The following is a 20071-nucleotide window of genomic DNA, read 5'->3' on the forward strand; positions in this document are numbered from 1 at the left end:
AAATGTAAAATGGCCAAAATTCTAACCGTTGGCCGTGAGAACCATCGCCCCATTTAGACCTTTTTGAAGAGGTAAAAATAAGTCTCCTCAACGACACCCCGCCATAGAGCTTAAAATATTTCGACATCATTGGGTGAAGGTCAGAGTTCTGGGATACGAACTAACTTAGTCAATCGATGACGCAACGCTGGTAGATTTACTTCTAATGCAGTTGAGCCCGCGATATCTTTCGCCAGCAGTCTGTTATCATACAAAAATGGCGGAAGACGTAAACAACGAGTCACCTCCATCTAAAGCGGACGAACGAAAAATCGTGGTCGAATTTTGCCAGCTACAGGAAAAATCCCGACAACTTTTTAACTCGCTAAGGTATTTTGATGTTCTCCCTGTGCGTTACCTCTGAGCGCTGTATCTCCTGCTCCCCCGGGCACCTAAGCAGCTAAGAGGGCGTGTATATAGACCGTGTAACTTAGGTGTATGTTGTTTACTGAAAGTTTTACTCTGTTTTTGCATCGGAGTCATCAGTAGATAACTGATTCTTGACTGTTAAAGGAAAGTAACTGTACCTTTCTCAGCATCAGTTATCAAACTCCATAGTCGTTAGAATGTCTCTTGTGTGATACGATGGAATGTACGATATTCGTTCGACTTTGGGATAAGGGTCATACAGACCGATCGCTTTTCGGAAATACCTAATTCTGGATTTTGCATTACAGCATCGTTCCTGTCTTCAACTCAGTCACGTATTTCTTTGTTTTCTGTCTCAAAATTCTGATTAAGCTTGTATTATGAGTTACAGGCGTAGTTTTAAACAACGAAAAGGTTCACATCGGAAATAACAATTAATCACGTAGGTATAGATTTTCAAGGGGTGCTGTAAACCTCTTGGCCCCCTAAGAGTGACTAGGATTTAATTTCTCCTTACGATATCACCCCTGAATCAAACATTAAGGTCACGAGAATAAAGGAAATGATCACAAACCGAACAAGCTCTTGATTGTTAAACAAATTTTCCTTATCACCCGGCCAGGTAATTTTTGGAGAACTGTATGGTGGATTACACATTCTGATATCGAGGTGTAAAGGGTTGAAGAGGTTTATTACTAATTTTCCAACAACCTCAGCTTAAGTCCCTATCAGTTTAATTGATGCAGGGTTAATGGCAGTGAAATGGTTTGAAGATACCACAGCTTGACACTAACGGTAGCCAACAAGTCACAGACTAGTAGAAATTCAGTTTTGGCCAGTGGTTTTCAATTTCCACTGGCCAGTTTTGCAAGTAAACAAACTGAAATTGATGTAACATCTACTGAGTTGTCACTAGCCACTTGGCTAGTAAGTTGAAAAGTTAGTGTTGAGCTCTGGATACTGTTTTGTTCTGTGGAGACTAATTATTTAAACCTGAGCTATATCTTGCTGATGATTAGAACACATTGGACTGCACCATGAAACACAACAATTTTATTCAAGACTTATTTGCCTTCTTTCTCAGGTTATATATGGATATATAAATGTAACAGTACTCTGTCATTTTAAAGACAGTGAAAAAGTTCCACTGCAGTCTATAAGGCACATATCTCCAAGAATACAAAATGATACACTGTACATGTTATCTCCACTGTGCTCCCAGTTTATCTGCATAATTGTTTTATCATGCCTCCCCTATTCCAAACTGTGGAAATAATTTACAATGTTAAATATTTGATATGATATCTATGACAGAGACTTGCCCCAGTTTGGACACAAACACTGGCAAACACATTTTGGCAGAACATTTGATGTCTACACCAAGGTGAATGTTTTTTTTTTTTTAAGTATACATGAAAAGTTTTCTGTACCTTTTCTAATTGTTTTTTCTTTGTTTGACATAAGTATTTTTAATCTTTGTGAATTTGATGATGCTAACATGTGCACTTTTAATTATTATTTTGTCAGCTTTGGAAATTTCAACAAAACCACAGGTACTGAATTCATTTGTAAAATGATATGACTTGTTGTAAATTTACATGAAGATCTGTCTCTCATTCAGCTAGGATTCTATCTTCTATCCAAGAGCTCTTCCTTAATTACCTCAAACATTTGGTTTTTTCTTTTTGAGAAAAATAGCAAGAGAGGTTTAAATTACAAGTGGATATAATTACTGAAACTCACTGAAGGTCTTTACTTTCTGTGTCTTTATTAATGATAATTTATTAAACTTCAGATGTGTTTCTACTCTGGTATTAGTAGTCTATTTAAGTAATTGTGGTCATGTTTACATGGTAATCCTAAAGGTACTGAGGACAGTTTAGTCTGAAACAGAGATAAAATACACTATGGTTTGATTAATTGTACATAGAGGAGTTCTTAGGTGTTAAATTTTTTCACTTTGCCAAGCAAAATTTCTTCAAAATAATGAACGTGTATTTGGTGGAAGAACATTTCACATTTATGTTTCCTTTATATTCAATGCTTCCTTTATATTCAAGGTTTGGATTCATGAGAATAAGTTAGTTATTGAATTAATTTATGATATGAAGGGGCAATCAGAAGCATTCAGCAAACTTTGCTAATACAGTCTTCAAATCAGTTTTTCTTCAACCCTCAGTTAATTAAAAATACCCTTTACAGTGGACCTCATGTTGATTGACATTAATCCTACAAGAAAGAATCTTTTCAGTGAGAATTGTGTTCATGAGATCTGTTTATAACATCATTCAAATTTTGTTTCTGTTTGCCCAGATCCATACTGGACACTAGATATAACCTGAAGAGATGGCAGATAGGAGAAATTGCATCCAAAATTGGACAACTCTATTATCACTACTAGTAAGACTCACTTTTGTTTTGCTATCAGTAGATATGATAATTGTGGTTATTCATACCTTCCACAGTGTAGCTGGCATTGTTCAAAGAGAAATTGGGTACAATTTTTGAATAACATTAAATTTTGTAACTAGACGACTGATAAGCCCTGTGTGTTCCCCCTCTTTTTGAGGAGGGGTGTTGACGGGGGTAGCAGGGGTGTTGATGGGGGTCGCAGGTGTGTTGACGGGGGTCGCAGGTGTGTTGACAGGGGTAGCAGGGGTGTTGATGGGGGTAGCAGGGGTGTTGATGGGGGTAGCAGGGGTGTTGATGGGGATAGCAGGAGTGTTGATGGGGGTAGCAGGAGTGTTGATGGGGGTAGCAGGGGTGTTGATGGGGGTCGCAGGTGTGTTGACAGGGGTAGCAGGGGTGTTGATGGGGGTAGCAGGGGTGTTGATGGGGGTAGCAGGGGTGTTGATGGGGATAGCAGGGGTGTTGATGGGGGTAGCAGGAGTGTTGATGGGGATAGCAGGAGTGTTGATGGGGGTAGCAGGGGTGTTGATGGGGGTCGCAGGTGTGTTGGCAGGGGTAGCAGGGGTGATGATGGGGGTTGCAGGGGTGTTGATGGGGGTCGCAGGTGTGTTGACAGGGGTAGCAGGGGTGTTGATGGGGGTAGTGGGGGTGTTGATAGGGGTTGCGGGGGTGTTGATGGGGGTAGCAGGAGTGTTGATGGGGGTAGCAGGAGTGTTGATGGGGGTAGCCGGGGTGTTGATGGGGGTAGCAGGGGTGTTGATGGGCAGGTAGCAAGGGTGTTGATGGGCAGGTAGCAGGGGTGTTAATGGGGGTCGCAGGGGTGTTGACAGGGATTGCAGGGGTGTTGATGGGGGTAATGGGGGTGTTGATGGGGGTAGCATGAGTGTTGACGGGGGTAGCAGGAGTGTTGATGGGGGTAGCAGGGGTGTTGACGGTGGTAGCAGGGGTGTTGACGGGGGTAGCAGGGGTGTTGACGGGGGTAGCAGGGGTGTTGACGAAGGTAGCAGGGGTGTTGACGGTGGTAGCAGGGGTGTTGACGGTGGTAGCAGGGGTGTTGACGGTGGTAGCAGGGGTGTTGACGGTGGTAGCAGGGGTGTTGACGGTGGTAGCAGGGGTGTTGACGGTGGTAGCAGGGGTGTTGACGGTGGTAGCAGGGGTGTTGACGGTGGTAGCAGGGGTGTTGATGGGGAATGGGGTAGGGGAACAGGTGCATGATTACTCAAGGACCTTGGATCAAAGGATAGCCTAAACTGAAACAGAGAAGGATATTATACTTTTATTTTTTATTTACAAGTTATTCCTTTTTTACAGCCTTAGGACAAGTGAAGCAAACTACCTTCATGAATCATTTGGGTTTTATTCTGCCATTCGATCCAGGGCATACTACAGCCAGGCAAGCAAGGAAGACAAGTAAGCAATCAGTATTGTTTTAGATACTCTTATATAAAACATTGAAAAAGATGGGAAAATGGGTAAAAGAGCATTAGGAATGAGAAAAGAAGAGGCAGCTTCAGTGGTTAAGAACGAGAAAGGAACATTTAGTTTCTACTTCATCAAACTTAGATGCTAAAAGCTTAGACCCTGGATAAGGGAGTGAGAAAATCAAATGTACACTGATACATTTTTTAAAGGATTTCATAACATAATGAACATAGTACGCATAGTCTGATTGGTCAATTCAATTTCCAAGCGGATGTTTTATCAGGTCATAGAGCCCGCATGTAACTAGTTATGTCATAAAAGCAATAAATCGTATTTGGAAAGCTTATACATCGCTCGCCATCGGTTCGTGATAAGCTTTTCTCGTGTTCTCCCAGCACCCCGCGTGGCTTTGTCACGTTATAGAGCCCGGAAAATATTTGTTTGGAATTGCAAATTAAAAGAACCCATTTCTACGTATATAAATTCTTATTTTTGAACTCGCCACTATTAATCGTTGTGGTATATATTTCTTCAGGCCTGATTTGATGGTGAAAAAACTCCGTTACTATGCCCGATTTATAGTTGTTAGTCTTCTTCTTAACAAGGTGGATCTTGTGAAAGAATTAATACAGGTACTGTGTTTTTGAATATAACTCTTCGTCATTACTCATGCACCTGTTCCCCCAGCCCCATCCCCCATCAACACCCTGCTATCCCCATCAACACCCCTGCTACCCCCGTCAACACTCCTACTACCCCCATTAACACCCCTGTTACCCCTATCAACACCCCTGCTACCCCCATCAACACCCCTGCTACCCCCGTCAACACCCCTGCTACCCCCATCAACACTCCTGCTACCCCCGTCAACACCCCTGCTACCACCATCAACACCCCTGCTACCCCCATCAACACTCCTGCTACCCCCATAAACATCCCTGCTACCCCCATCAACACCCCTGCTACCCCCATCAACACTCCTGCTACCCCCGTCAACACTCCTGCTACCCCCATAAAGCCACCCTGCTACCCCCATAAACCCACCCTGCTACCCCCATAAACCCACCCTGCTACCCCCATAAACCCACCCTGCTACCACCATCAACACTTCGTCATTCTAAGTTTCCCCTCCAATGTTTTGATTGAAGCGAGTCCCAGTCCGCTAAAGCAAAAATTCTCGTTTCCCTTTCCAGGAACTTTATCATTACGTCGAGGAATACGTTAATGTGTATGAAGCAGATGACGATGAAGAATGGAGATTGGTGATCAGTGAAGTGACCGCCTTTATGGAGGTATTAACAGTGTTTTAATTTTTTCATAGCAAATTTTGTATGCTGCCTTTCGTCTCGATTTTTGTTTACTTTAAGAACTTGATAGCCTTAAGAGAGTAAGTCCAATAGCCAATTTTCTAGTCAGACCTGTTTTTTCCCATTTCTTCACAGGCAGACTCGCTGGTAACAGTAATGACCCCAGATGTTGTGCCGGTGACATTATCACATAGAATGGGAGAAAATGTTAGTATAGTCTTTTTTTCAAGTAGATCAACCAGCTTGATCGTCATCTATTGGTGGAAGTCCGTGTTTTGGTTTATTTGGCGACTAACATTGGTGATTATTCATATCTTGTATGATCGTATTTTCTTTTCGTCCGGGTCAGGGTAATCCTGAGAAGGACTGTTGTCGATAGTGGAGAATCACCTTTCGACAAAGTTAGCGGAAGTCATTACCAGAGTGACCACAATCACAGGGTTCGTACGCGTCTTAAAAACCCTTAAAAACCCTTGAATTTCAGGAGGCCGATTTCAAGACCTTGAAAGTACTTGAATTTCGTTTTGGGTCCTTGAAAGTCCTTGATTTTTTATTGAACAACATCGAAAAATATCTGCTTCTGTTTTGCACCATCTGTAAACCCAAAGCATAGATGTTAACAGAAACATTTTTCTTGGTTTTGAGGTAAAATTGTCATTACAAAAAGTCCTTGAAATTTCTAAGTAGGGTCCTGGAAAGTCCTTGAAAAGTCCTTGAATCTTTGGCCTGAAAAAGTGTACGAACCCTGCAATCAGGAGTACCCAGTCCCTCATCCAGAGTGACCACAATCAGGACTGCCCAGTCCCTCACCCAGAGTGACTACAATCAGGACTACCCAGTCCCTCGCCCGGACGATCAGACCACACGGTCAAATATTACCCCCGGGTACAAACCATTTAATGTATTGTATGTTGCATCTTCTCTAGGCGATTCCGCCACAGAGACCAGTCAGTGGTACATCGTTATCTTTACAAGAAATAATTATCGTGGGAAACTGTGAAAAGCAGGTATCTAAATTTTGTCTTGGTCAGACGCTCGCAGAAAGCTGGACGCGTGTCACAAATGAACTTAACAATAACTTAGCTGACTGTAGAGTCTCTGTGGCTCAGTGCACGTGGTATAACATCAGTGCGCAGAATCCGAACGTCTTGGGTTCGAACCGTATGTACTATATCTCTTGGGTTAAATAGGTCAAAGTTTTGAAGATTTCACATATTCGCACATCAATCCGATAAACGCTCACATTTAAAATATGTTTTTCATTGAAATAATTTTTTTTTACAGGTAAAATTCAGCGAGTTAACATTGGACATGTTTCGTATACTGCAAGCTCTTGAGCGAGAGCCTGAGGATGCATCGTCACGTGCGTTGGTGACTTCTACCGAGGTGACTGGGAGTAAAGATAGTCAGGTATATTGTAATCTTAAAAAAATTATTTTGTTTTCAGGACGCTTATTACAAATAAACCTTGTACCTGACCTGGTTCAGCAACGAGTTCCCTCTGTTAAGTGGTGGAACATGGTAGTGCGGATTAGAAATTGGCTGGAGTAAAATTTCTCCTGTGGGAATCAGATTTTTTTTCTGTACTCCACCCACGCGATAAGACGAAATATTATTTATCTTCCTTTGTATCGTTGATTCGTTTTAGGAAGTCAATGGTGTGGAGCGATCTTCTTCCAAGCGACCGAATCCTCATAAATATCTTCTCTATAAACCAACGCTAACTCAGTTGTATGTGTTTCTGGCCTGTGGTATTAAGGTGTGTATGCTTTAACTACTGGTGAGTGTGAAGCAGAATCGAACCTTAGTACAACTTGGAAACTTTGTCTGGCTTCATTGGCAGGCTGCTGATTAACCATAGGTGGTGTATGAGGATATTTTTCTCAAATGGACACTTTTTTTTGTGTTTGCTCAGGCACTCATAATGGTAAAATGTAGTTACGGTTTCACACTTATTTCATATGAAAGCTTTTATATGCTTATAAAATTTGCCATATCAAAGGCACGTCAACAGTATCTTAAAAGGATGAGAAAAATTCTTACCCTTTCAAAAAGGGTTTTCACGTGTGTTTCAACTATTTTTCAATGCCTTCACGCATGCTCTTTAGAGCCACGGCGATGATTTATGACTGAACACGAAAAACCCCAAATTTTACACTGAAACAACCTAGGAAGCGCCCGAGCATTGATATAGATCACTAATACGATGTTTATTATGAATCTTGACGTTTAAGCTTCTGTTCTTGTTCAAGGAACTTCCAAACAATGGCGTTATGTTGGTTTATGTGTCCGGTGATAGTTGCCCTGGAAACGCGAAAACTGGAGAAGAAGGTAAACACAAGTCAGTTGCATTTCAACTCGTTCCAGTCCTTACTCTACGGAAGGTGCTTCATCATTTCCTCTAATACCTGCTGCCATGACTCGATCCTACCTATCTTGCTCTTCCAGAGACCAATAAGAATCAACTGGTAATAATTCAGTGTTGCTTACAATAGAAATTGTCTGCATGATTTCTTTCTGAGGAGATCCTTCTTTCCCGTCAGGTCCTTACGAGCAGGGAGGAGTCGCAATGTGCCACAAAAAGATATCAAACGAGGAAGCAGCGAGACGAACGAGAACAAACCTGAAAGATGTTCACTGGTGCGTTGAATTAATGTCGTAATTGTTAGATATTTCTTGTTTTTAATTTTTTTTTTAGTGAGCACGAATCGCCGTTGGGCTTTTCACGTTCTCACGACTAAAAAATTAAAATGATCAAAGGAACTTTTTAGTTTTGTTCAAACGTACTTGGCTTTACCCAAACAGGCCTAATGGTTTTATGAAAGAAGGGTAATGTTCCCATATTTTGATTACGTTTCGAAATGAAATACTTTCTTAAAGATCTCGAAAAAGGTATCGACTTCAACTTTATACTAGCGGTAGAGGGGTGTGTTTTTTTTTTTTTTCTCAGAGTAGAAAACGATCATTGTAACTTTCTCTTTTATACGTGAGAGGATTAGGGAAAAGGGGCGTGTGTCCAAACGTTTTAGCTATGATTTTAGTTCAAATGAAGGCTACTTATACAAGAGTTCTATGTTCTGTCAATTTAAGTGTTAGTCAAGGTCTCAGTGTTACTGTCATGATGTACCTGCAACATAGATTCAGATAACAGATATATATATATCTTGACGTTTTGTTGTATGGTATCACTGAGTATTTTTACGAGTTGTGCCGTATTTTGACGAGCCCGTAGGGCGAGTCAAAATACAAATAACGAGTAAAAATACGTAGCGATACTACACAACAAAACGTCTAATAAGTTGTTTATTATCCAACACATTAAATTGTTATTGTTCGCGGATATTTATTTACGGGGAGTGCGTGACAGAAGTATGCGAAGCGGAACGGAATTGGCGCGTTGTTGTGTTGCTGTTTCTATTTTCTTCAAAAAAATGAAGAAATCTCCAGGTTTCCTAGCTGTTTTTCGTCGTTCGATTCATCTAATAAACTTGGATTTATATTTGCCAGCCATTCCGACTCTTCGTCCGCCGTTAGAAATGTGCTTCAAATTGTCCGCCATTTTTTTTTTCGTATCTTCATTCCAATTCTTCGCTTGCGTGCGCGATGCGAGAAAAACTGTCTAACCGGTTCTCTGGAGCACAAATACCGCGTGATATTAGTACTCGTCTATGGCGTTATTTGCACTCTAGGAGTGTAGTTGGATAATAAGTGACATTGGTATATAAGTGTATGAGGTGGGTGTGGTTTTGTAAGGAGTTAACCCTTTGATCGTGAATTCTCCCTTCAAGCTATAACACATTTCCTTATAAATTGGTGATGAGATTTTGGTGTTAGATCAAGATCACAACTTCTACCTGATAAGTTTGCATATTCTCATTACCTGTTGGTTGGATAATGTATGAATATCCAAGGGGGAAGTTACATGTTGATCACTTCTGGGAGTTAGAAGGGTTAACTGCAGCTCGTTGATAGGGCATCTTAGCAGTAGTCAGAGACCCATATGTTCGATCCTCATCAGATGTTTTTTCTTTGTCTTCGCCCTTGGCAAATCAAATACAAACATCTTTTGACTTGCTCTAGCTTGTACCCAGAAGACCTTGTGCCCTTCAGTAGAAAGCCCCTTGTGGTGATAGTAGACAGCTCAAACAGTCATGCTTTCAGGGTAAGTTCTACATGGTGCTATTTTATCTTTCGCACTGAACCATAGACTTTTATTGTACGGTTGGACTCTATAGATTACTCTCTTTCTCAATGCTGCCATTCCCGATGGCAAACAAGGCGTCGATTTGATATATACAGAGACTCAAACTGGACAATAGTTGTTAGGAACTATTTACATTTTTGCAGAAGGATAGTTGAAAATCGGCAATCAGGTTCACTCTTTTGTTTCACAGGTCGTGTTTTCATTTTATTCTATGATTTGGCTATGATAGTGAAACAAAAAATAAAATCATATTTGGGTCTTTATTCACGTACAGAAGAAACACTTTTTTTTTCAAAAGTCCTGCGCTATTTTTTTACGAACTCGTGAAAGACTGAGATAAAGACTTAAGATTGCACGCATTATTATCGGAAATATCACTTCATGCGATGGTTTCGTCCAATTGATAATACGACTGTAAAAGTAACAAAGAGCTTTTGTTTATCTTTATGCAGTATTTTCCAAGTTTATTTGGACAACCGCTGGTCTGTTTGATGTCGCCAATTACTGTTCCTGCAACAATGCAAGGTCAGGTTTGTCTCATTTCAATAACATTGAAGATACAGAAAGAACGTTGATGTGCCGAAGTTACAACTGTAGCTTTTAGGAATTTTTTGGATCAATTTTAGTATCTGACCAACTACGCGCCCACCGCTCCTCCAACACAACAACAGTCAACTGATGACAAGTTAGAGTTAATGTTGCGATAGGGGAGGGGTGGGTGCACAGTTGCTTCGATACTGACACTAATCGATTCGTTTTGCAAGTAGCGTTTGGTTATTGCGTGGCCAATTTTAGCAAGACGTCTATCGTTACCACGATCCTGTAATTTGTCTGGGCCAGCCGGGTTGTTCAAAGCTGGGCCAAGATAACCCAGAGTAAGTGTTAAATCTGATTTTCAGATCTGAAAGCTTTAAGAGAAAATTCAATAGAATTCTTTTTGTACAGAACTTGATTATTGGATGCTCTGAAAAGAATGGAATAAATTATCTTGAAAAGGCTTTTGAGCAAGGGAGTGAAGAAACCCTGACGTAAATTTAGCCTTGGGTCAGCGCTAATCGGCCTTCGAACCACTGGACCCTGGATAGCTATGTCTTCAAGGTTGTGCATGGTCTGTTTGTCGAATTTTTTACTTTACAGAACAAAGTCGTAAGGGGAGTCTCTTCACTTTGTTCCTCTTCAATCCGCTGGTTGGTTTCTGCTACGTGTGCAGCATTACTAATCTTCACAGTGATTTGTGGGATACCTGTGAGCGTCAAGTGCGACGAATAATGAACGACATTCTACGAGTATTTTACGACTGGTCCCGATATGTCGGTAAGTCGTTGTAGTGGCTAGAGTGCCACCACTGCCGGAAACTAGTCTAAGCTTTGCAATTGGAAATTTTTTTTTTCCTATGCTCGTGACAAAACGAGTGACATCTTTCTCTATAAGACGACAGATCATAACATTTACTGTCTTTCTGATACGATACGTTTCACGTGGACGCAGTTATGAGTTCTTGGGGTATTCACTTATAACTTTAATTCAATCCCATTTGTCTCCTTTTTTCTCCCCCCCCCCCTTTTCTTTCTCTTTTTTCTTTTTTTTGCTTTGCAATTGGAAATTTTTTTTTCCTATGCTCGTGATAAAACGAGTGACATCTTTCTCTATAAGACGACAGATCATAACATTTACTGTCTTTCTGATACGATACGTTTCACGTGGACGCAGTTATGAGTTCTTGGGGTATTCACTTTTAACTTTAATTCAATCCCATTTATCTCCTTTTTTTCTCCCCCCCTTTTCTTTCTCTTTTTTTTTTTTATAGAATTAGAATCCGTCGGTGAAAGTTTCGCGAAAAATTTTGAATTACTCAGGATGAGTTTGGCTTGTGAATCTTTTATCTTTCCTTTGACAGATGTTGTCTTTATTCAACTCCTCGATGATGAATTTCTTCGGCTAATGATTCTCCGCTTTATTTTCTGTTTCTACACAATGCATCTTCATCGAGCATTCAAGGTATGGCAAACCGATCCAGGGTTTAGAAGAGTATTTAGACTTCTATGTAACCCATGAAATGTTGTTGGAATGACAGCCTATTTTAGAAAATACAGATGATTCTCCTGTAACTCAGTTGACCAAATAGGATTCATGTGCGCATAGAACAGTTTTTAATTGACTGTCGAAAGTAATCCGGATTTTTATTGTTTTTGCTTTTCATTGCCCTGTGAATGGCCCAAAAGACTCATCTTAAGTCTGTCAAGTCATCACAAAGAAAAGTGAAGCTAATCACGACTCGGTCACTCGCGTTCACGGTTTTCCCGCGCTATCCTGCGCTTTCCCGCGCTTTCCCGCGCTTTAGGCGAAAAGTACTCTATGATATCGAGTGTACAGGTTTTTTTTTTTTTTACAAAGTTTTAATCTGCAGTATTTTTTCTGACAATTGTAATGAATATATTGTGTTTTCCTTTGAATCCCTCTTTCTTTAGGGGTCAGAGTTCTACCCAAAAAGTTTCCCAAGATTACCCGCAAAGGAAATTCTTCTCAACGGCAGCATAGAGAAACAAGTTCTTGAACTGGCCTCCATGTTGGATGTACGGAGTCTTTTCTACGAGATTGGAGAAGGTCCTCCCACGGATTAAGACTTTTTCAGCTTCTAGCGTCACTTACGATGATTCCGAGAAGATCGTTATACCTTGCACGCTGGCGTGACATTGAGGTGGGCGTGACAGCCAGAGGCGACAACATTTCTGAACATAGCGTGTGACCCGAGTATTTCGGCTGTGAATTCTGTTCAACGGATAAAGGATTTTTGATTAATCGAGGAAGAAATGAACCTTGAATGATTAGACACGCCTCACTGGCAGCTGAACCACTTACGTTAAAACGGTTCAGAAAATTGAGCACGACTAGTGATTATTGAAACTATGGAGGAATGTCTCTATTTACTACAGAACAGATGGCAATTCCCGTCCAGCAACAATCTTTGCTGATATGAATGCTGGAGATCAAAAAGATAAATTTATACTGGAGATTGAAAAGTACACCGCTTTTGGTCTTTCTTACAGCAAATATTTTTGAATCGGTGTTATAGGCATTTTTAACGACATTGGAAGTAAATATAGATGTACCTAAGAATCAATTAGTTTGTATAACGTTAACACGTAAGTGGATTAAGTTTTGTGTTTGTGATTTTTCTTTTGCTGTACTTTTTTTCTATTATCTGAGATTTTTCAACCTCAAAAATGGTTGATAGGCAATTCATTCTCAGGCTAAGAGGAATTCAAACGGAAACAGAATAAAACGCTGTTACTCATATTTGCTGTTTATGATTTTTTTCTTTGCCAGATGTAACCTTTTACCCCATTTCACTACCTTACCATTCCTACATCTTCAGGACGGAGAAAGGGGGAGAATAATGGGAGGTTAGGAATTAAGTGCTCGGTGTGTTCTGATTATTTATGTGAGTGATTGGCTTGGGTCAGTCGCGGAGATACAGTAAGTGATGTGTTCTTCATGTGCCAATTAATGATCTCTCCTAGAGTATTGCGTAGTTACTGAACCGTGTATTGAACGTTTTTTTCCTTTTGCCTTTGAATTGTGAGAAATCTGTTAAACCATACTAGGGGCCCGTTTCTTTAAAGTCCCGGTAACCTGACGAGCCCTTAAAGCTGTTCTGTTTTCATTCAAGAAGGGATTTTAAAAGTTTTGAAAATGGTACAATAAAGCTATCACCTAAAAGAAAACAACTTAGGACTGGTTTGGGTGCTAGAACTTGCTTTCCTATCCTCTAATTTTGATTTTAAAACATGGTTTCGGGCCTGTTAAGTTACCGGGACTTTCGAGAAACGGGCCCCAGGGGCCTGGTAACTAAACGGGTCCGAAGCCATGTTTTAAAATCCAAATTTAAAGGATTGGAAAGAAGGTTCTGGCACCCAAACCAGTCCTTTTTGTTTCTTTAGTGGTAGTTTTATTGTATCATTATCAAAACTTTTGAAATCCCTATCTTGAATGAAAACAAAACAGCTTTACGAGCCCGTTGAGAAACGGGCCGCAAATTCGATCTGTTCATTCGATTAAACAAAAACAGAAAATAAAGTTATCAGTAGACAAAATCTTGTTTTTTCTTTTCGTTTGTTTCATTCCAGCGAAAACAACTACATTTAAACGTCATGACTCAAATTAATGGTGTCATCGTGACACACTTCTTTCTCATTGACGTCAAGTGGAAATCGCTATTGAGGAAAGTATCTCATTTTACAAAAATACGTTATTTCTCGGTTCGTATGTACGTATACTTTATTTTTGGCAATGATTTCTTCAAACATCTTCTGAAACAGGAGCCATTTCACCAATCGAGTCTTCGCAAAGTGACGAAGTATTGAGTCAGGGTCGCCACCTTCCCCACAAAAATTCGGGCTCAAACAGGTGCGACTTTGCAAGGTAAACTTGTTCGTGAGTGTGTGTACGTGAGTGAGTGTGAATTAGCTGTGTTATACCGTAGGTCCTGTTTATTACGTTTAGTGCAGTAGTTAAGTATTGTAATGAAAGTTGTGTAAATAGTTGTGTGCAATGCAGTAAAGAAAAACTATATAAATACCGAACCAAACGAAAAGGAAAGTTTTGATGGCGATCAGAACGAACAAACAGAGGAAAGCTTTTCCGAAACGTTCGTTATTCCTTCTCTGACGCTAAACGACGGCGGTGGATTTCAAGAAGGGAAAGAGAGCGAACATTGTTAGAGTAAAAGGAAGTGCAAATCATCGTCGCCTAATTTCCGAGCGAAAGGGAAAAACCTTGACCGTGCTAAATCAAAAAGAAACGATACATCCTCTGGCAAACATTTGAAAGTGGATTCATCAAGCAAAAGAAAGCGTGGGAGGTCGCGGCCACCGCTTTTTTTGCGAAAGGACAAATCTGACAAACACGCGGGGTGTCAAGAAAATAAGCAAGGCATTGGCAGTGAAAACATCCATTGGAATGAACTTTCGTGGAAGCAGAGAAGTTTGCATGATGTTAATGCCCGCTGCATATTTTAGAAAGCTTTCATATTTGAGATTATTGTTCGAGATAAGCATGGTGTTCGGAACTGACTTAGTTTAAAGAAACAACCTCTCAACCGAACATTTTCACATTGTACCCTCTTTTCTTCCCGTCGATAGCAATTTTAATGTTTTTCCTTTGCTCTGAATTTTTTTTTAACATAAGTGGTAAGGAAAAATACGAATGAGGGATTTATTTTCCACTTGTTCATTTTCAAGTGTTTTAGCTCCTAATTTTCAAAATAGCATTCTATTCTAATAATATTCGTATCGATCGCACAAAGCATGTGCGAAAGACGGGAACAACTCAAATGAAGCGCTCGCCATTTACGTTCTTTTATGGCAAACTAAAACGTCTGATGCTTAATAAACGTAAAAAAGAATGATAATCAAAGTTTGAACCATCCAGTGGAGCCATTTTGTTGCTCGCTTTCCGTTCATGTAATATCCTGCTCTAGATTGTAATACCGTCGCATATTTTGCGCGTTCCGCGCCCCAATATGGTTAAATGACGTAACATTTGACAATTATTCACCGCGGTGGAAGATGACGACGTCAAGAAGATGAGAAGGACCTGGAAACAACTTGAAAGAGCAGCCCAGGACAGAGCACTCTGGCGGAATGGTGTCGGCGGCCTATTCTCAAGGAGGAGCGATGGGCTTAAGTAAGTAAGTAAGTGGTCCACTATGGCAAAAAGACGTCGTTTTCTGTCGTCTTTGTCGAAAATCTCTTTCGTTTTTGAACTTTGAATTATAATTTTCCTCTCCCTTTACCCCCTTGTATACACGCGCGCCGCGCGTGTTTTTATAAATTAGCCAATCACATCAAAGAACTTTAACCTTGAATTGAAATTTGACGTGGACATTTTTGTTCTTTATCTCTGTGCTTTTTTGTTTTTATGGAGTTGTAGTTTGGGTTTTGTTTTTGAGTTTTCGTCCACGTGACCTTTGATTGTCTCGTTCCAGTCCTTCCAGCAGACAGACAGACAGACAGACATCTATATTTATACAGGATAGCCCCTTCAGTGTAGTAAACACTGGTATCAACGGGGGTCCTGTTACCCACCCATCCCACCCCAGGGGAGGACATCCATCACACAGTAATCTCGTGCGTGGGAAATTAACGTCTCCTGCCCCTAACCCTGCAGGAGACGGGACCTCCATTTATTCGTCCCTATCCGAGAAGACTAGAATATCTAACCATTTCTTGATGTTAAAGAAAGGAAGCATATTCTTCTCAGTTAATTTTAAGACCCTGAGTGTTGGTCCGGCCGGTATTCAACTCTCGACCTCCCGCACAGCAGTCCGGCGCTCTCCCAATTGAGCTAACCAGGCGGCGGTTAACATTAACTCAGCACTGAGTAACATTAGAGCGAACACCCTTTCACCCAGTGATGCCCCATTTACATGGTCTCCGGTACCCGATACAACCTGAGTTACCCTGGGTGAGCTAACTTTTCACTTATTTCTTTACAAAATTCAGCCGCCCGTTTACATGAGGTTGTGAACTCGTCTCGGGAAGCGAGATAACTCTGGGGCGGGGGGAGGGGGGCGAGTTGTCTCACCTCTGCATGAAGGGAAACCCTGGCAAGTAGGACAACTTTTTCTTACGTAAATGCCTTGTCACGTCCACCCGAGACGAGACAACTCGAACAGAAAATGGGTGCGCATGCTATAACCAGAGCACGTGTGTATTACAAGAAAAAGACTCGCGGCAAAAGAAATGACAATGTGTTCACGCAGAAAAGAGAGCGTGGGGGCTGGGACAAATTGTCGCGCCCCCGCGCTCTCTTTTATTCCGTGAGGACATTGTTATTTCTTTTACCGTGAGGGTATTTTTTTTGCCGTGAGTCTTTTCCTTTTTGCCGTGAGGTTTTTCTTTTGCCGTAGGGTTTTTTCTTTTGCCGTGGGTCTTTCATTTTTGCCGTGAGGTTTTTTCTCAGTTGCCGGGTGGTTATTTCTTTTGCCGTGACAGTTGTGGGCCACCGTACGTTAATGACTTTTAGACCCTAAAATCACACACAGCAACGCTTGGGCCGCGGTTCGCCTCTGATCTTCCCGACTCTGCGATCTCCCGAACTTTCACATTCCTCCACTATTCAACATTCCTCGCGCGTATTAGCCACACATAGTTAGCGAAGATACTGGTAACCGGTAGCTGTAACCGGTGACTAAAAGTTCTATGTCAATCTATATGACCAGCGGAAGTACATTTCAAGATGGGAACTTTATCAGCTTTTGGGGTAATGTAATGAAACAGCTGTAACATTTTGTCTCATGTCTTAAAATGGTGAGTGAATTGATTACTCGTTCCGTAGAAATTTTATTTGATTTTAACGTGTTTTTCCTACCCATTGGGAATTTCACACAAGCTTCTCTTGCAAAGAAAAATCGAAGGATCAACTTGGTAGTCTCTTTCATCCGCTCACAGTAAACGCAGAGTTTGTGAAAGGATAGCATTAAAATAAAACGTATGGATGATTACGACTGTTGTTAAAGCGAATGAACAAAATATATGTGTTAATGCAATCTATTCTTTGCCGATGATTCTCTAGGGTTCTCAAGTGAAAGATGTAAAACTTCCCCCTGATTCGCCTACACAACTGCTTTTGAACAAGCACGCTGATTTTATTGCAGCATACGGGAAGAAGAAAGACGACTATGTATGTAAGATAAGTGTTACAGTTTTTCAAGGTAGGAAGATGACTGATGGACTGACTGAATCATTGCCTGACTGACTGAGCAACTTGCATATTCAGTATAGTGGCTGACTAATAACTGCCTGATTGAATGCCCAGTGGTCCAAATGCCCACCTGAGTAAGTGACTGACTCACTGGTTAGTTGATTCAAAACTGAAGAATGACTGACTAACTAACATACTCACTAACCTCCTAATTAGCTGACTAATGATTAACTTATTGACTGACTGACTCACTGGTTAGTTGATTCAAAACTGAATAATGACTGACTAACTAACATACTCGCTAACCCCCTAATTAGCTGACTAATGATTAACTTAGTGACTGACTCATTGGTTAGTTGATTCAAAACTGAATAATGACTGACTAACTAACATACTCACTAACCTCCTAATTAGCTGACTAATGATTAACTTAGTGACTGACCCACTGCTCCAATGACCAATTCTGAACAAGTGACCCACCGACCAATTGAATTGCAACTGACTGCCCAACTGACTGACTTACCGGCCACTTGATCAACTGACTAACCTCCAGACTCACTTACTGACCCAGTGAAATTCAGACCAACTGACTCATTAGCCCAACGATCAATATTATCTGTCTTAATCTTTCATTCAGCAATCCATCTACATTATGGAATAGTAATGTCTGTTTCAAAAAAAATAACAAAGGAACCAAAAAAAAAAAAGAACTTCACCCTTTTTTTTTTCTGCTGTCAATATCAAACATCCCATAAGGAGTACTGTATTACAGAATATCTGCGTATGAGTGGAGTGTATTGGGGTTTGACATCAATGTTCCTAATGGATAAGCAAGATATGATGGAGAAAGATGAAATCATCAAGTTTGTCAAGTCTTGCCAACATGAAAATGGTGGATTTAGCGCCAGTCATAACCACGACCCTCATCTGTTGTACACTCTGAGTGCCATTCAGGTATGTTGGACTGAAACACTTCATAAAATCTTTCTTCATTTTGACCTTAATTTGAAGCCTGCTGTAGTTTCTTTTTAAAAATTTGTTACGGAAGGGTGGTAATTTCCCCTCTTTCATTATTCATGTTTTCCAACATTGAACTTCTTGCTCTAAATTCTAAATTTAAATTTTCAACCATTTCAATTTCATTTGAGAAACTGTAAAGGGAGCTTAAATTCTGCTACATTTGCTATTTAATCTTTTTCTTCCATTCTTTTGCTTGATAACACCCAAAATGATTACTACTTCGTCAAAGGACACATAATCTTCTTCACCTTATCCCTAGAGCTTGAAGATCATTTCAGATTTATTTATCACATCTATATTTTAGGTTCTCTCACTTTATGGATGCATTGAACTAATTGATGTCAATAAGACAGTGGACTATGTATCAAGACTTCAGCAAGATGATGGATCATTTGTAGGGGACAAGTGGGGTTAGTTTAAACATTTCCTATGTTATCATTAAAATCCAGTTTAACTTTTTCCCACACTGCTGAAGATCTTGTAATTACTTCATGTCATCCTTCAGTAGCATTTCAAAATGGTTAAATACATATAGTTTCTCATGAGACTTTAAATTGCTGTAAAGTTAATTATGAGTTTTAACTCATTTTCAGTTTTTTAGAGCTTTTGCTGGTCCATGATGTTATCATCATCATCAGAAACCTGATGAAACTGTGGATTGGCAAAAGATTGGAGATTTGTTTTTAACTTTTTTTAAATTTTTTACTGTAGTTGAAGGCCTCACTGGAAACTATTATACCGTGAAAATGTTGTACTTAGGGTTCATACTGCCGCCCAGTTAGGGTTCAAACCGCCGCCCAGTTAGCCCAATGGATAATGTGTTGCATTGTTGTGCGGGAGGTCGAGGGTTCAAGCCCCGGCCGGACCAACACTCAAGATCTTAAAATAATTGAGAAGAATTTGCTACCTTTCTATAATGTCAAGAAATGGTTAGATATTTTAGTCTTCTTGGATAGGGATGAATAAATGGAGGTCCCGTCTCCTGCAGGGTTGGTGGTAGGAGACGTTAATTTCCCACACATGAGATTACTGTGTGATGGATGTCCTCCCCTGGGGTGGGATGGGGGGGTTTCTACATTGAGTGTAAAGTGCTGTTGATCTGTCATTGTAAATAGCGCTCTATAAGAAATAAATTATTCTTATTATTGTTATACCTTGGAAATGGTTTAGTTTGGCATTTTGCTGTGTTCCTGATATGAAATTGTAACTGTATAGAATCATAATATAATGATATTAGATTTGACTTATTCATTGTTTTTATTTGCACTTCCGGAACTCAGGTCATATCACCTTTTTTTTTTTTTTTTCTCTGACCTTAGATCAAGGTCATTTACATTCTACATATATTTGATATCTTCAAAGCTTATTTTACTCATTTCTTATACTTCATTCACTTATTTACTTATCTATCTATTCTATACGTTATGAATTGAGGTGTAAATAATCTTAAATTTATGTAGCTCAGGTAAATTTTAATGGGTAAATAGTGTATGAAATTAGTTTTCTTCAAGCTAAATATTATTGAAACTTTAATAAAGTCCTTCATTCAGATCAAGTCTTAGGAAACCAAGAGGAAGATGCTATGATTTGTTATATA

The 20071-nt window shown here is 40.1% G+C and overlaps 2 protein-coding genes across 5 annotated transcripts in view; both read left to right on the top strand.

Moving 5' to 3' along the window:
- Positions 1-215: 215 nt before the first annotated feature.
- LOC111340552 (protein SCAI) lies at positions 216-13047 on the top strand. Of its 2 annotated transcripts, XM_022947411.2 has the most exons (18): positions 216-369; positions 1723-1792; positions 1936-1961; positions 2722-2808; positions 4129-4227; positions 4775-4871; positions 5433-5531; positions 5682-5753; positions 6473-6553; positions 6831-6956; positions 7195-7305; positions 7799-7877; positions 8090-8186; positions 9627-9708; positions 10203-10275; positions 10888-11064; positions 11648-11748; positions 12219-13047. In XM_022947411.2, exons 1-18 carry the CDS (start codon positions 257-259, stop codon positions 12369-12371), a joined length of 1743 nt encoding a protein of 580 aa, XP_022803146.1. In that variant the 5' UTR covers positions 216-256; the 3' UTR covers positions 12372-13047. The 2 variants fall into 2 exon arrangements, with proteins under 2 accessions (XP_022803146.1, XP_088613435.1); XM_088757309.1 differs by lacking the exon at positions 6473-6553.
- Positions 13048-16905: 3858 nt separating this feature from the next.
- LOC111340553 (geranylgeranyl transferase type-2 subunit beta-like) overlaps positions 16906-20071 on the top strand; it is an 8179-nt gene continuing 5013 nt past the window's right edge. Inside the window, exons 1-4 of one of the 3 annotated variants that reach the window (XM_088757311.1) lie at positions 16906-17060; positions 17326-17433; positions 18211-18408; positions 18779-18884. In XM_088757311.1, coding sequence (XP_088613437.1) covers positions 17058-17060; positions 17326-17433; positions 18211-18408; positions 18779-18884 — 415 coding nt within the window. In that variant the 5' untranslated portion in view covers positions 16906-17057. Of the gene's footprint in view, positions 17061-17325; positions 17438-18210; positions 18409-18778; positions 18885-20071 lie in introns of those variants that run through there. The other 2 variants (XM_022947412.2, XM_088757312.1) reach the window with 2 other exon arrangements.

Source organism: Stylophora pistillata, chromosome 4, assembly GCF_964205215.1.
Source record: "Stylophora pistillata chromosome 4, jaStyPist1.2, whole genome shotgun sequence".
NCBI classification, from domain to species: Eukaryota; Metazoa; Cnidaria; class Anthozoa; order Scleractinia; family Pocilloporidae; genus Stylophora; species Stylophora pistillata.

Excerpts from the sequence above, each read along its gene's own strand:
- LOC111340552 (XM_022947411.2), top strand. The coding sequence starts at position 257 with ATGGCGGAAGACGTAAACAACGAGTCACCTCCATCTAAAGCGGACGAA. Across the intron at positions 10,276-10,887 it reads TGTTCCTGCAACAATGCAAG|AACAAAGTCGTAAGGGGAGT; the intron begins GTCAGGTTTGTC and ends TTTACTTTACAG. Across the intron at positions 11,749-12,218 it reads ATCTTCATCGAGCATTCAAG|GGGTCAGAGTTCTACCCAAA; the intron begins GTATGGCAAACC and ends CTCTTTCTTTAG.